At 41.4% G+C, this 16,398-nt stretch overlaps 2 protein-coding genes across 2 annotated transcripts; both read right to left on the bottom strand.

The window, feature by feature from the left end:
- Positions 1 to 4,392: 4,392 nt before the first annotated feature.
- On the bottom strand, positions 4,393 to 12,046 carry LOC105038261 (beta-fructofuranosidase, insoluble isoenzyme 4-like). Its single transcript, XM_073258357.1, has 7 exons — positions 11,739 to 12,046; positions 7,991 to 7,999; positions 6,317 to 7,173; positions 5,732 to 5,894; positions 5,352 to 5,589; positions 4,976 to 5,069; positions 4,393 to 4,820 (listed from the first exon to the last, which is right to left on the bottom strand). Exons 1-7 carry the CDS (start codon positions 11,917 to 11,919, stop codon positions 4,629 to 4,631), a joined length of 1,734 nt encoding a protein of 577 aa, XP_073114458.1. The 5' UTR covers positions 11,920 to 12,046; the 3' UTR covers positions 4,393 to 4,628.
- Positions 12,047 to 13,328: 1,282 nt separating this feature from the next.
- On the bottom strand, positions 13,329 to 16,128 carry LOC105038442 (beta-fructofuranosidase, insoluble isoenzyme 4). The gene is made up of 5 exons (XM_073258354.1): positions 15,272 to 16,128; positions 14,632 to 14,794; positions 14,249 to 14,489; positions 13,872 to 13,965; positions 13,329 to 13,719 (listed from the first exon to the last, which is right to left on the bottom strand). The coding sequence occupies exons 1-5, from the start codon at positions 16,121 to 16,123 to the stop codon at positions 13,528 to 13,530; spliced, it is 1,542 nt and encodes a 513-aa protein (XP_073114455.1). The 5' UTR covers positions 16,124 to 16,128; the 3' UTR covers positions 13,329 to 13,527.
- Positions 16,129 to 16,398: the final 270 nt, after the last annotated feature.

Below are 16,398 nucleotides of genomic sequence, written 5' to 3'. Positions count from 1 at the left end.
CTTCCTAATATCTTGCAACCAGGGAGAATTTTGCAATCCTGCAAGTATGAAAAAGGTTTTTCTTCAATAAAGTATAGAAGTCTTTTTTTTCGGTGGAGAAATTGTTGATTAGAATAGTCCTACCATACGTACTTTAAACCATCCAATAAAAAACCACTGCATCATTTATTGTTGGAAAGAGATGCACTATTATCCAAATTTGATGGAAAATTTTGAATGAAAAAAATTTTACTAATTGGCCAACTAACAACTCTTACTATTTTGAATGGAGCAAAATAATATAATGATTTTTTATTGTTTGGTCCAAGATACACCTCGTGGAATGGTCTTAACCAATAATTTCTCTTTCGGAGGTAAGGGTATAAGAATGGAGCAAAGCAATACATTCCAGCTATGTTTGACGTGAAAACCTTTATGAATCACATAAAGTTGCGCCCCCTCCCCCCTCCCAAACTGAGTATGTTTCCTTTGTTAAGGAAACATTCATTGTTTTCGGTTGAAGAATTACAGATTATTTACATGTAAGCATCGCATGATGCTTGCAGGGGCACGTCGTGCGGCGCAAAAGAATTGAAGTGTTTCCTCTTTGGAATGATTATTGATGGGCCTACCCATCTTTTTCTCCACCCGAAAAAGTCATAGTAGTTTAGCAATAAGAAATTGGAAGTTAGATTTCATTTTTCAGGAAGAGGATGTGGCCCATCCATTCATTTCAGTTAGAAATAAAATGCACAAAATACAGCATGCTAGGAGATTCGGTTCATATTGAGCTCATAACGATGTTCGCGATGAAAAACAGAGTCCAAGAAGATCAAAATCATCTCAAACGGAGCTCGAACGGAGGAGATACGCACGTTTGAAGTTGGCACAGAACTCGAGGTGGTGGAGGACCGCCGGCGGAACGACAGCGGTGCGGCCATGCGTGGCAGGGCGCGGCCCAGCCCACGGGCTAGGCGCGCGCAAGGCGAAGCCCAGCAGGTGGGCCGACCTAGGCCCGGGCACGGCCCAGGCCCGAGCACGCGGGTGCGGGCCGGCCCAGGCCCACGCGCACGCGCGGCGGGCTCAGCAACCCATGTACCTCGATCCACGGTGGACCGAGTGGTCCACGGCTGGGTGCGTGGACCGCGTGGACATTTTTCATGCATTTCGTGGGGTCCACGGCACTATTCCATGGATCGATCGCGATCAGACAGCTCTGGGACGTTGCGATCTTGATCCAACAGCTTGGGGAGGTTTTTGGGCTTTGTTTGGACTTGATTAGGATTCCTAATCCTAATCTAAGACGTGTTTAAGCCTATAAAAGGCTTGTATACCAACAGAGAGGGTGTGGCTTGGTTTTTCATGAGAGAGGACCCGTGCTTGGTAACCTGTGGACACGGGACGCGGACGCGAATAGTTTCGCATGAAAAGCCATGAACCCAGGAAGAGAGAGAGCACGCGATGCTAAGAGAAGAAGGAGCAGAACTCTTAGACAGCAGACAGCGATCGCTTTAGGGGTTCAGGAGATTTTTCTAGAGAGAGCTTTTGTGAGTGAGAACTTTCTGTGAGGGAGAAATTGGGTGTACGAGGGTTGAGGGTGAGATCTCCTCTTGTAATATTTCTTTTTCTCATAGTGAAATTTGCATGCCCCGTGGAGACGAGTCCTTTTTGGCTGATCTACGTATTTGATTATTTTTTATTTTATTTCTTTTTTCTTCCTACTGCATCGCACGATATCGAAAAGATATTGGGAGGTGGTGTCCTAACCAGACATCCACCCAACAAGTGGTATCAGAGCGAGTCAGTACAAGGACACAGATTGCAGCGGTGGTGAGCAAGACTGAAGATGGAGAAGACAGGAACAATCAAGATAGAGATCAACAAGTTTGATGGAAAGTATAATTTCTCCTTATAGCAGGCAAGAGTGAAGGACATGCTCATCCAACAAAGGTTGATTGATGCTTTTTTGTGCGACGAGAAGTCGACCACCATGGAGGTACAGGATTGGAGACAGCTACAGATGCAGGTGATGAGTACCATCTGCATGTATCTAGCGGATGAGATGGTGATCCATGTGCTTAGCGAGACTTCTCCGACGATGCTGTGGTCGAAGCTCGAGGAGTTGTACATGGTGAAATCTCTCACCAATACTCTTTTTCTCTCGAGGTAGTTCTACCAGCTGCGGATGACTGAGGGACAGAACGTGCAGGAGCATCTAAGCCACTTCCAGAAGATCCTCACCGACCTCCTCAGCATTAGTGAGAATATTGAGGAGAAGACCAGGGTGCTAGTTTTACTGGCGTCGCTTCTAGCATTGTATGAAACCTTGGTAACTGCTCTTCTAGTGAGGAAGAGCACAATCAAGATGGACGAGGTCACTGCGGTGATACTTCAGAATGAGATTCTCAGGAGGAAAAATACGATTTCGAGCTCAGGTGGCGGTAGCTCAGCTTTGGTGGCTTCTGGAGGAGTAGGAGGCGGTAGACGGAGCGACAGAAGATCGTGACGAGGACAGTCCAAATCTAGGAGGGACTTGAGCAAAATCAGGTGTTACCGATATGACGAGTTGAGGCATCTAGTTAGAGATTGCTCTCAACTCAAAAATCAGACGATGGCTGTTGTGGCGACGGTCAGTAGCGATTCAGAGAGAGATATCCTGGAGATATCTGATGAGGTATCTACTTCTTTCCAGTAGTAGATATTAGATTTTGCATGTACCCATCATGTATATTGCAGAGAGGAGCAGTTTCACTCCCTAAAAAATAGCGAGGGCATTGTTTATCTGCCGGATGGATCGAGCTGTGTGATCAGAGGCATTGGGATGGTCAGTTGGAGGACACATGATGGTGCAGTAAAGAGATTAGGGGAGGTCCGATACATACCCAATGTCAGGTGAAATCTTATTTCACTGAGGAGATTGGATTCAAGAGGCTACAGAACGGTAGCTGGTGGAGGAATCCTGAAGGTGCTACATGGCGATAAGATTGTATTGAAGAAGAAAAAGGGAAGGAGAGGATATTATTATCTGGCGGAGAGCTCAGTGCGAAGTGGAGCTTCAGGAGCCAGGAGGAGCCCAGAGCGAGGTGGAGCTCCAGGTGGAGGTGGATCGGGCACGAGACAGGAGACTCGAGAGGATGAGAGGCGACATCGTAAGGTGAGATTCCTATTACCGTAGGATGATAACCCGAGCAAGTCTCAAGTCAGGAGGAGCACAGCATACGACGGAGATAGGATCGAGCAGTCTGGCTCGACTCCCATGTTTGTCCATCCATGATTAACAGGCGATTGCTCCAGCACATGGGGGCGAGAAGATCCAGAAGCTCTGGGAGTCAGGAGGAGGCCAAATATTGAGTCGAAATGGAGATTGTTAGGATTTGATATCTCAAGATTTGATCCATATTGAGCCCACAGCGAGGTTCGCGATGAAAAATGAAGTCCAACGAGACCAAGATCACCTCAAACAGAACTCGGATGGAGGAGATACGTGCATTTGAAGTCGGCACAAAATTCGAGATGGTGGAGGACCACCGGCGGTCGACGGTGGGCCGGCGGAGAGGCGGCGGTGTGGCCGCACGCTGCGGGGCGTGGCGCGCGCATGGCGCGGCCCAGCAGGTGGGCCCAACCCAAGCCCGTGTGCGAGGGGTGCACGGGCCGGCCTAGGCGTGCGAGGGCAGGCCGGCTCATGCGCGTGGGCTCAGCAGCCCGTGTACCTCGATCCACGATGGACCGAGTGGTCCACAGCCGGGTACATGAACCACATGAGCATTTTTCATGCATTTCGTGCGATCCACGGCACTATTTCGTGGATCAATCGTGATCGGACGGCTCTGGGATGTTGCGATCTTGATTCAACGGCTTGGGGAGGTTTCTGGGCTTGATTATGATTCTTAATCCTAATCTAAGACGTGTTTAAGCCTATAAAAGGCCTGTATACCAATAGAGAGGGTGTGGCTTGGTCTTTCACAAGAGAGGATCCGTGCTTGGTAACTTGTGGATGTGGGATGCGGACACGGATGGTTTCACGTGGAAAGCCGTGAACCCAGGAAAAGAGAGAGCACACGATGCTGAGAGAAGAAGGAGCAGGACTCCTGAACAGCGGACCGCAATCGCTTCAGGGGTTCAGGGGGTCTCTCTAGAAAGAGAGCTTTTGTGAGGGAGAACTTTTTGTGAGGAAGAAATGAGATGTAAGAAGATTGAGGGTGAGATCTCCTCTTGTAATATTTCTTTTTCTCATAGTGAAGTTTGCATGCTCCGTGGAGGCGAGCTCTTTTTGGCTGATCCATGTATTTGATTATTTTCTATTTTATTTCTCTTTCACGATATCGAAAATATCTTTGGAAGTAGTGTCCTGGCCAGATATTCACCCAACACAACATGCTAGCATAAAAATTGCACCAAAGAGAAGGCAAAAGAAGAGGATGGAATCAAGGTTTCCACCTTATCAAATTTTTGTTTGAAAAGATTACATACAAATGAATGGATATCTGAGCATTCCTTGTATAACTTTAAGCATGCCCAACGAGCACATTCTTTATGAACTAAAAAGGGCAGGTGTATTTTTATGTCTTTGGTTACATGAATTAGATGAGGTTTCAGACAAATTGAGAATATGACCAACAGTCTCCTCCAAGTAGATTTCTCGTGACTATCTATTCACCTTCTACATTTATCCAAGGTTTGGCCATGTCCCATGCCTGAAGTTTCGAAACCTTTATGGTCTCAGTTCCATTGTTGAATGCATATAGATGGATGTCTCCTGTCACAAGGACTTCAGGGTAAACTCTAGCAGTGATGCATGTTCTCCCTCCACCAGCAAAGCTCTCTACAACTGAATGATCAATCTGTATTCAAAATCCTCAGCGTCAGAAGTCCTTCAGATTACATATTTTTGAGGAGTATAAAACATAGGTCAGATGATATATGGTCATATGTTTATTTAGCACTCTAATTACCAACTAGCCAGAAAGATCAAAGAACTAAAAATTCATCAACCCACCAAGGTCCTCAGAGAAATCTTTCCTTCCTTTTTTATGTCTATATCCACAAAGCTCCCATATGCTGGCTTGTCAACTTCTGGTCTCAAAGAGGACCTACATTTGGAATCAAAAATAGAACAGTACCAAAACATGCAGAAACTCAGCAAGATGCTACCAATCTTACTAAACACATGGGTCATTATAAGTTTGAAAGCAAACTGATTGCATGACAAGATTTTGATACAGGGGAAGCCTCAAAATGATTTTGGTAAAGGGTTATCGTGAAACAAAATGCTTTTAGTGCCAAGAAAATTGTACTCCAGGTTTTGTGTAAAGTTTTTGGTAGTTTCAGTTTCGCCTACATGTGTCATAGTAAGACAAAGTTACATCAGTTACCTCCTTTGGTCAGAGCACAAAAGAACCCTGTATCTGTTGTGAGCTTTATATACCCTGAAGAAGACAGCAGTGTGTTCCTCTAGGTTAGGAGAAGCCAAGATCAACAGCCCAAAGGGCCCAAGCCCACCTTGAACAGAAGCATCCTCGTCCCGACAAAGCTTTGGAGGGTCTATCAACCAAGAAGGATCGAAGGGCTTTGCTATCTCAAGGTTTGGTAACTCAAAATCTACTTCAACATCTGCCTGTTTGGAAGATCAGTGCACAACAAAAACCACCATACAGAAATAACATCAGGCTAACATCTATAGCATAGTAGTATTATTTTGAGGAGATAATGTAGTAGTATTTTTGAACATCAATTCAGATATTAGATAAAGGACTAGCCTGTGAAGCTTTTACTCCTTTGATTTCGAAGAGGCCTCCTGTTTTGAGCTCTGTATTATGCAAATGGGCTCCAGTTCTTCTTAGAGATTCAAGCTCTTTAACGGGCCACTGCACCAGTTGCCTTCCATTGCTATCTAGCCAGATAGTCCTGGGAACTGCCTGAAATCTACTAAAAGTTAGGGTTCCTTCAGTATAAATATGCAGAGTTAAAAAGGATGTGAGCTTCCTCATGCAAGAGATTGAATAAAATATACTTCAAAATACTGTCGAGAAAATTATGAGAGTAAGAAGCACACATCAATAAAAAGTAAAAGAAAGAAACCATGATATTTTCTGAAGGGGAAAAAAAAAGACACTGATAATGTGATGCAAAGCTTGAAAGAATCTGATATATGTTACTAACAACATGACTGATCTCTTCTCTAAAATGAGGTTCTCCTATTACAACACAGAAAAAAAAAAAAAAAAAAGATACTGATTTCATTAACTATTGGTTATTAATCAAAAAATCATACAACTAAGCTTTTCTTAATATATATGTAGAAGCTTCTAAGTTCTACTTGTGTTTGATCAGGAGTCACCTGAATTCCAGCCCACCCCTTTAACAAATCATCAGCCTTGCTGTCCGATTCATTCAACCAAGACCACAAGATCCTCCGCTTCTTCTTTTCATCAAAGAATGTCTTTGAAGCATAGAATTTGCCGTAATCATACCTTAACCATTCCCGATAATCGTCGACCGTTTTGTCTGGTACAAAAACATCCTTCTCAAGATCATACCTTCCTAACATATAATGGTCACTCTGCGTCTCGGCCAAGCTCATCTTCAGCACATGCTTCACATCTCTGGAATTCTCAGAGGTATCCAACCCTTGCCTTCCCTTTGATAGCACTGGATAGAAGTCAGGGCACTCCCACATGCCCGAGCCTCTCGAAGTATGCAAGGGAGATGCAGCTCTCACCCAATGCACAAAGTCATTACTCTTGTACAAGATGGCCGTGCCATTTCCCTCAATCTCAGCCCCCACAGCCACCCTCCAATGGCCATCAGAGCCATGCCAAGCGGTCATTGGGTCTCTGAACTGGCTTGCATTGATCCCATCGATCGGTTCCATTATCGGGTTGTAATCAGGCTTCGTCCATTCCCTCAAGAATGGATCCGACAGGTTCTTCGGGATCGCGACATTCTGGACTTGCCGTTTCTCTGTGTCAATGCCTGTGTAAAGGATCACAGGCTTGCTGCCATGAAGGATTGTTGCAGAACCGGACCAGCATCCATTGATGTCGTAGGGCTTGTTCCGGTCGATGGCAGGATCTTGTGGTGTCCAGTTGATGAGGTCAGTCGATGTGGAGTGCCCCCACGACTTGTTGCCGGCCACTACACTGTAGGGGTTGTATTGGTAGAAGAGGTGGTACACGCCATTATAGTGCATGGGTCCTGGTTTAGTGTTAGAGGCGGTTATAGCCTTTCAAATTTGGGTTGGAAAGGGAACGTGGAACGTAAAATTATAAGAGAAATTCTTTGTGCATCGCGGGCGCTGCGGGAAGTCACCGTTATATAATTCGTCAATATAGTCATTATTTTTTAATATATATTTAATATTTTATAATCTTATTTTTTTATTTAAAAATTTTATATGATAAAAATATCTCTATTTTTTTAAAAAAATTATGACATCATGTACCATATTATGATTTCCTACATGCAGATTGTTATAATATAGTTCAGAAAATTATGACATTCTGCGATATATTATGACATCCTGCATCAAATTATGACTTCCTATATGCATGATGTCATAATATGATCTAGGATGTTATAAAATGGGCTACGATGTCATAATATGAAAGACATATTTTTATCTGACTACTTTCCAATGCGCATTTAATGCCTGTAACTTTATTTTTTCATTTAAAATTTTGAATGACAAAAAGATCCCTATCTTTTGAAAAAAATTATGATATTCTGTGCATATTATGACATCCAGCGTTATATTATGACATCTTCTAAGTAAAAATTATGACTTTCTGGATCCTAAATATCATAATATGCATATAGGATGTCATAATTTTTTCAAAAAATAGGAGTATTTTCATCATTCAAAATTTAAAACGAAAAAATAAAACTGCATGCATTAAATGCGCAATAAAAAATGTTGGCTATATAGATCAATGGGATAAAATGGTATGCTCCATGTCGGATTTTCTATACCGCCCGTGGTGCACAAAGAATTTCTCATAAGAGGAGTACATACCATTTGGGTCTGTGGATCGGTTGATGGGCCGAGTTTGGGTGGCAATTGTATGCAAAAAAACAAGGACAAGTTAGAGCTCAGCAAAATCGTAACAAATCTATCGTATTACTCCAACATGATACTTTCCAAATTTATTATTTTTTTTTTTTTCTGAAAAACACGTGGCCCGAATGGGGATCTAATCCAAGGTTTACCACATCATCATGATATTATGAAGGAAATATAAGAATTTGCAGTATTTAAATGTTAATCATTTTCTTTGCTCGGTTTACATGATTTGATTTGTTGTGTTCCATATATAATATGAAACCTGATGGGAAGGGGAAAAAACTAAAATCTTGAAAGTTCTTTTTACATTCCTTACAAAATAATAAAACATTAGGGAGGGCCAGTTCGCTCGAGTGCCAAGTTCGGGCTGGGCTGTAATTTACAACACGTACGGTCTGTAGTTCGCCCAAGTGCCACGTTCAGTAGAACGCGCAGAAGACTAATTTTCTATTATTAATCAATTTCATCCTTACCCCTTCAATTTCTCCATATTCATTTGTGAAACAAAAGTACTTTTACCGTACTGATTGCTAGCTAACTCTCTCTCTCTCTTTTTTTTTTTTTTTTCTTTTTTTTGGGTAAATAACTCTCTCATCTTCTTTCCTTATTAAAGGGAACACCATCATGGCCTTTGTTTTAAAGTGAGTTGGCTCAATGGTGTTCCCCGTGTTTATCTAAGTAGCGCCTCTCAAAAGGTGATTATTTATCTATAATTCAATTACATGCAATTTCAATGTATGTTACAGTTCAAATTGCAGCAGCTGCAAAAACAATTTTCATTCAATTTTTTTATAATTAAAAATATAAGTATAATTATATTTGATTGCATGACATTGAAAGAGATATATGATAACTTCGTATTGTATTATAATAATAATTATTATTTTTATAATTGTAATAAAGTAATAATGATAATAGTTATGCTTTGTCATAACAATAATTACTAAAGTAATTTATAACTCTAAAATAACTTGGTATTATAACAATTAGATTTATTATTATAATCATAAATATATATTTATAATAATATATTATCATAATAATTAATAATTATATTATAATAATTACATAATTTAAAAAAAAAATATGTATATATAGATAAATTTAATATATATATATATAAATGAAAGTCTCTCAACGGAAAAGTTTTCGTTCGACACGTGGTTTATTAGGAAAATCTCATCACGGCCTCGCAGGCGATCGTCTTGTTGGAACGCCTCGACGCGTACATGACTGACGGCGAGCTGGAGGAGGGCGCGGTCCAGTGCCTGGACGGCGGTGATGATCACGGGGACGGACTCGCCATCGAGGTCAGAAATGAGGCGTTCGCTTGGGACGACGAGGCAGGGGAGGCCGATGCCATGCTGAAGGGGATCGGCGTCCGGATCCGCCGTGGCGCCCTCGCAGCCGTGGTGGGAACCGTTGGATCAAGGTGGGAACCGTGGGGGAGTGGTGGAGGGGTGGGGTGGGGAAGCCTCGGTCTGTGGAGGAGGAGGAGGAAGATGGATGAGGCCTGCGCATCGCGCAGGTTAATATACTAGTATATATAAATCCGTATGCTTACACAATTTCAGTGCAAGTAGCACCTCTCGACCCCTTCGTCCACGATCTTACCGGACATCCTAAACTTCGGCACCAACTTCTACTCCAATGCCATCGGCATCTCCTTCCTCCCCACCATTCCTGCGATCTCATCCCACCAAATGGCTCGAAAGGTGGAGTTGGGTCCTTTAATGGGGTGGCAACGCCAGCAATCGATGAGTCGATTTTGGTGGTGGTTGATGGTTGTCGTGGCAGTGGCCAGCAAACTGGGCAAGGGGAGGGCCGGTGTCAAAAACGGTGCGATCTCAGAGAAGTATGGTAGGGCTACTGATGCATGGCATCTATTCGATTAAATGCTCGAGAAAAGATAGCTTTCGGAGTTCAGTGGTATCGAGATATGTATGGTGTGCCCTTCAGACGGGGACGAGATTGGGCCGTGGGGACGAGCTCTTGAGGCTGATGGGGTCTAAAGCTATAGCTGGTTCAAGGCTAATATATGTTGCTTCAATTTTACCATGAGGAGGTTGATGTGTGTAGTTGAAGATGTTATGGATGGGCTTGGGTTGTATCCTTCATGCTAAAAACTGATTGATCTTCTTTCATCATGTTATGCCTCCTTCCATCGACACAGATCATGAGATAAATATCATATTTTGAAAATTGTGCAATGTAAGAATCAATGGTCCATGCTGTGAAAAAGGATCAATCATTTTTTCACACAAAAAATACAACATGCATCAGTTATGGACCTGATTGCTTCGTACTATCAGCAAGGTTGTGAAGCTTGAGATCAGGGACATGGTCATGCTGGTTAGCACTCCTTTTTCTTTTCTTTTTTTTTTTTTTTTGGGGGGGGGGGGGGGGGGGGGTGGGGGTAAAACAAAGAGCGAAGAGCTCTTAAACAAGACACCTGAAGGCCGTTGAAGAAGCATCTGCCATGACAAGGTAAGCAAGATACGAAGGCAGCTCAAAACTTCCTCTAAGGATGCAGTAGAAATGTAACTGCTAGTGCCATCTTCAATGGAAGCCAAATAATCATGGAGCTCTAATAGTTAGCTATTTAGATCCTCAGGCCAGTTCAGCTAGGATTTGTTAATCTTGTTTTGGTCCAAGGACTTTTAATTGTGGAGACCTCAGCCATCTCGGCAGCCGGTGCCCCTATATCAAGATGGATCTAGATCTTGATTTATCTCGACCGTCCCGAAAATTTTAGAAAACATCGAAATAACTATGATTTATAAAAATAAATAAACTTATACTAAATTCCTGGCATATTGTTAAAGCTCTTTCTTTATAACTTGGTATATCATGGTGAAGCATCCAAAGAAGAACCGGCCTCCACCCCCCACTAAAAATTTCTTTGCACCGGTGGCTAGCAAGAACCGCAAATTCTTCGGTAAACTCACAATTTTTAGTTGTCTGGCTGTCAGTAAGCGAGACGGCGAACATATATATTCAAGATGAGGTGTGAAAGGCAATGCAATTGGGTGGTCGTTATCAATCATTCTATCACCTATAAAGGGAAATTTGATAACTCCTTTTTCATTTTGGGAGAAAAGAATAGAGAGAACCATTCTTTGTAGACGCCAATTGTTCAAAATTTTGTAGTTATTGATTTTGCAAAAAAAAAAAAAAAAAAAAAGGATTTCTACTACTACTACTACTACTATGATTATTATTATTATTTGCAAAACAAAATACATTTAGGATCTTTGGACAATTTTTCCATTAGTCTCTAAGCACGGGACATGCAAAACAAATGTATATTGGATATTCGAAATATATGCATTGTATATTCAATAGATACACAACATCTTAAACTTACATCTAGGGAAAAATTGTTTGTGGATCCCAAAATATGTATTATTCTCAGAATAAAACTCATCCCACTTTTTTCCGCAAAATCAACTATTAAGTGGATCTTTTATACAAAATTCACTCGCAACAAAGTGCCCAACAATATTCTCATATAACTAAAGAATTTTCAAATTTTTGAACAGCACAAAAGTCTTCAGAGACCGGAAAAAATGATATAGACTGATGAATTGGGGAATGAAACAGTTCATAAAAAGCGATGATGTAGGCTACGTTAACTGGGACATGAGTACCTTGAAGGATATATATAGTAAGACATAAAGATGGGTTGGGGAAAACATACCATTCATCCAATTCTTAGGAGGTTGGAAGTGGCATGCAGTTCTATATTGGTTGCTGGCAATAGAAGAGGTCTCCTGATCAGATTCTGGAAATAGGAAGACTCTGCGAGAAGCTGATGCACCATTGCTAGTAAACACGAAGTGGTAACAGAGGAAGAAGAGGATCGGATGAAAGGAAGCCATGGTGAACAAGAAAATATGGAAGTGGTGAGACAAATGAGGGCTTATTCATGAAGACAAAGTTGCATAAAATACGCAAAGGAGGGTTTTTTATTGGGTAGATGGAAGAAGAAAATATTAACAAAGAACCTCGGAGATGGTCAGATGACTTGACAGCTGATTCCATGTGCTCTCATCAGAAACAGCACGATAGAGACACAGTAACCAATGGCTATCAATTATTTTTCCACTTGGAAAGCAAATTGCTCACCGATTCTATGGCTATCCATGGCAATGGCTCCTCAAGTTTCGATTAGAAACAACAAGATTATAGACGCACAGAATATCTCTTGTACAATTTTTGCATTGCAGATTATGGTATCATTATGGATAATTGTTATATCGAGATGGATGGTTCTTATTTATTTCCAGCGCCTCATATCTTATTTATTTCCAGCATATCTTAAAGAGAGCTATCTATCTCCAAGATAGATAATGTGGTAGCTATCCATAATAATACCGCACGATGATGGTACCATATCTTGTAGTGCAGAAGTAGCACCGCAAAGGATTTTTTTTTTTAGAGATGAGTCATTTTGAGTTTCGGATGTTGACTCAAACAGGATAGATGTTTTTGTCTCCATCCAATGGCGAGAATTCTTAACTTCTCAATCTTCTTGACAAGAACTTGTGACTTTTCGTATCGAGCTTGCACGATATCAGTTGTAGGTTTTGTCTGATCATACATGGTTGTCTGCTGGACAGCCTGTTTAACATGGTGAGATTGCATTTAAAACTTGCAAGAATTGTTTAGCCATAAACCATTCAGACTGTCCCATTTTTTTAAGGGTAAGTCAATACCTATTAATGCTTCATGAGGCAATACATCTGCTATAAATTAGTTGGCTACTGGTTTTCTTGTAGATAAACTTATGGCCGAATAAAAAATATATATATATATCTTTTGAGATTCATTGCCAAGTAGTGAATATTATAAAGACAATATTTATGGTGCTGAGGCAAATGGATCAAGCAATCAGACTTCCTCATCCACGGAAGTCATCCAGCCATGGAACTCAGTTTCCAGGAGGGCGTGAACAACCATGAAAGTCAGTCCTGCTCATTTCCCCTGTTTTGCAGATTCTTCACGTCAGCTGTGGCTCTTACAACGTGGTAGAACCGTTCTAACCAATAATTTCTCCCCTGTTTCAGCTGTTGTGATGACCCCCAATTTCTGCTAAGAATCACGTGGTGCCTAAAAAGTCATAGTAGTTTAGGAATAAGAAATGGGAAGTTGGATGGTTATTTTTTTTTATGAAAGAAGTTAGATTTCATTTATCAGAAAAAGGATGTGTCCCATCCATTCATTTCAATTGGAAATGCAATGAACAAAGTACAGCAGGCTAGCATAAAGAATGCACCAAAGAGAGAGCAGAAGAAAAGATGGAATCTAGGTTTCAAACGTATCAAATTTTATTTGAAAAGTTTACATACAACGTGTGGATGTCTGAGCATTCCTTGTATAAACTAAGCATGCCCAGCAAGCACATTGTTCACATGAATCGAATGAGGCTTCAGACAAATTAAGAATATGACCCATTGGTCTCCTCCATGTTGATTTCTCATGACTATCTATTCACCTTCTACATTTATCCAAGGTTTGGCCATGTCCCATGCCTGAAGTTTTGAAACCTTTATGGTCTCGGTTCCATTATTGAATGCATATAGATGGATGTCGCCTGTCACAAGGACTTCAGGGTAAACTCTAGCAGTGATGCATGTTCTCCCTCCACCAGCAAAGCTCTCTACAACTGAATGATCAATCTGTATTCAAAATCTTCAGTGTCAGAAGTCCTGATTACATATTTTTGAGGAATATAAAACATAGGTCAGATGAGATACGGTCATATGTTTATTTAGCACTCTAATTACAAACTAGCCAGAAAGATCAAAGAACTAAAAATTCATCAACCCACCAAGGTCCTCAGAGAAATCTTTCCTTCCTTTTTTATGTCTATATCCACAAAGCTCCCATATGCTGGCTTGTCAACTTCTGGTCTCAAAGAGGACCTGCATTTGGAATCACAAATAGAACAGTGACAAAGCATGCAGAAACTCAGCAATATGCTACCAATCTTATTAAACACATGGCTCATTATAACTTTGAAAGCAGACTGATTGCATGACAAGATTTTGATACAGGGGAAGCCTCAAAATAATTTTGGTATAGGCTTATCATGAAACAAAATGCTTTTAGTGCCAAGAAAGTTGTACTATAGGTTTGGTGTAAAGTTTTTGGTGGTTTCAGTTTCCTCCTGCATGTTTCATAGTAAGACAAAGTTACATCAGTTACCTCCTTTGGTCAGAACACAAAAGAACCATGTATCTGTCGTGAGCTTTATTATATACCCTGAAGAAGACAGCAGTGTGTTCCTCTAGGTTATGAGAAGCCAAGATCAACAGCCCAAAGGGCCCAAGCCCACCTTGAACAGAAGTATCCTCGTCACGACAAAGCTTTGGAGGGTCTATCAGCCAAGAAGGATCGAAGGGCTTTGCTATCTCTAGGTTTGGTAGCTCAAAATCTACTTCAATATCTGCCTGTTTGGAAGATCAGTGCACAACAAAAACCACCATACAGAAATGACATTAGGCTAACATCTATAGCATTGGAGTATTATTTTGAGGAGCTAATTTAGTAGTATTTTTGAACACCAAATCAGATATTAGATGAAGGACTAGCCTGTGAAGCTTTTACTCCTTTGATTTCAAAGAGGCCTCCTGTTTTGATCTCTGTGTTATGCAAATGGGCTCCATTTCTTCTAAGAGATTCAAGCTCTTTAACAGGCCATTGTACCAGTTGCCTTCCATTGCTATCTAGCCAGATAGTCCTGGGAACTGCCTGAAATCCACCAGGAATAAGGGTTCCTTTGGTATAAATTTGCAGAGTCAAAAAGAAATTGAACTTCCTCAAGCAAGAGATTGAATAAAATATAGATGTTTTCATTGCAATATGAACTTCTCTTTCTTATGAGTTGCTAGCTGATAACCAGATGATATACCTCAAAATACTGTCGAGAGAATTATGAGAGGAAGAAGCACACAATAATAGAAAGTAAAAGAAAGAAACCATGATATTTTCTAAAGGGAGAAAAGCACCAATACTGTGATGCAAAGCTCGAAAGAATCTGATATGCATGACTAGCAACATGATTGATCTCCTTTCTAAAATGAGATCCTCTTATTACAACACAAATAAGAAAAATAAAAGATACTGATTTCCATTAACTATTGGTTATCATCAAAAATGATACAATTAATCTCATCTTAATATATAGAACTTCCAAGTTCTACCTGCTTGTGTTTGATAAGGACTCACCTGAATTCCTTGCCACCCCTTTAACAAACCATCAGCCTCGGTGTCCGATTCATTCAACCAAGCCCACAAGATCCTCCGCTTCTTCTTTACATCGAAGAACGTCTTTGAAGCATAGAAGTTGCCATAATCATACCTTAACCATGCCCGATAATCATCGACCATTTTGTCTGGTACAAAAATGTCCTTCTCAAGATCATACCTTCCTAACATATAATGGTCACTGTGCGTCTCGCCCAAGCTCATCTTCAGCACATGCTTCACATCTTTGGAATTCTCTGATGTATCCAAGCCTTGCCTTCCCTTTGATAGCACTGGATAGAAGTCAGGGCACTCCCACATGCCCGAGCCTCTCGAAGTATGCAAGGGAGATGCAGCTCTCATCCAATGCACAAAGTCACCACTCTTGTACAAGATGGCCGTTCCATTCCCCTTGATCTCAGCCCCCACAGCCACCCTCCAATGGCCATCAGAGCCATGCCAAGCAGTCATTGGGTCTCTGAACTGGCTTGCATTGATCCCATCGACCGGTTCCATTAGCGGGTTGTAATCAGGCTTCATCCACTCCCTCAAGAATGGATCCGACAGGTTCTTCGGGATCGCGACATTCTGGACTTGCCGGTTCTCTGTGTCACCGCCTGTGTAAAGGATCACAGGCTTGTTGCCAGGAAGGATTGTTGCAGAACCGGACCAGCATCCATTAATGTCGAAAGGCTTGCTCGGTTTGATGGCAGGATCTTGTGGTGTCCAGTTGATGAGGTCTGTGGATGTGGAGTGTCCCCAGGTGATATTGCCCCACACTGCGCTGAAGGGGTTGTACTGGTAGAAGAGGTGGTAGATGCCATTGTAGTACATGGGTCCTGGTTTGGTGTTGGAGGTGGTTATAACCTTTCAAATTTCAGTTGGAGAGGGAACATGTAACGTATATGTGGGAATAAAGAAGTACATACCATTTGGGTCTTTGGATCGGTTGATGGGCCAAGTTTGGGTGGCAATGGCATGCAAAACATAAAGACAAGTCAGAGCTTAGCAAAATCGTAACAAATCTATCACATTATTCCAACATAATATACACCAAATTTTTATCTTCATTTCTTTTTCTTTTTTTCCTGAAAAACATGAGGCCTGTA

This window comes from Elaeis guineensis, chromosome 1 (genome assembly GCF_000442705.2).
Source record: "Elaeis guineensis isolate ETL-2024a chromosome 1, EG11, whole genome shotgun sequence".
NCBI lineage: Eukaryota > Viridiplantae > Streptophyta > Magnoliopsida > Arecales > Arecaceae > Elaeis > Elaeis guineensis.
Note: the sequence above shows the minus strand (reverse complement) of the source record. Positions and strands in the feature narration are given on the sequence as shown.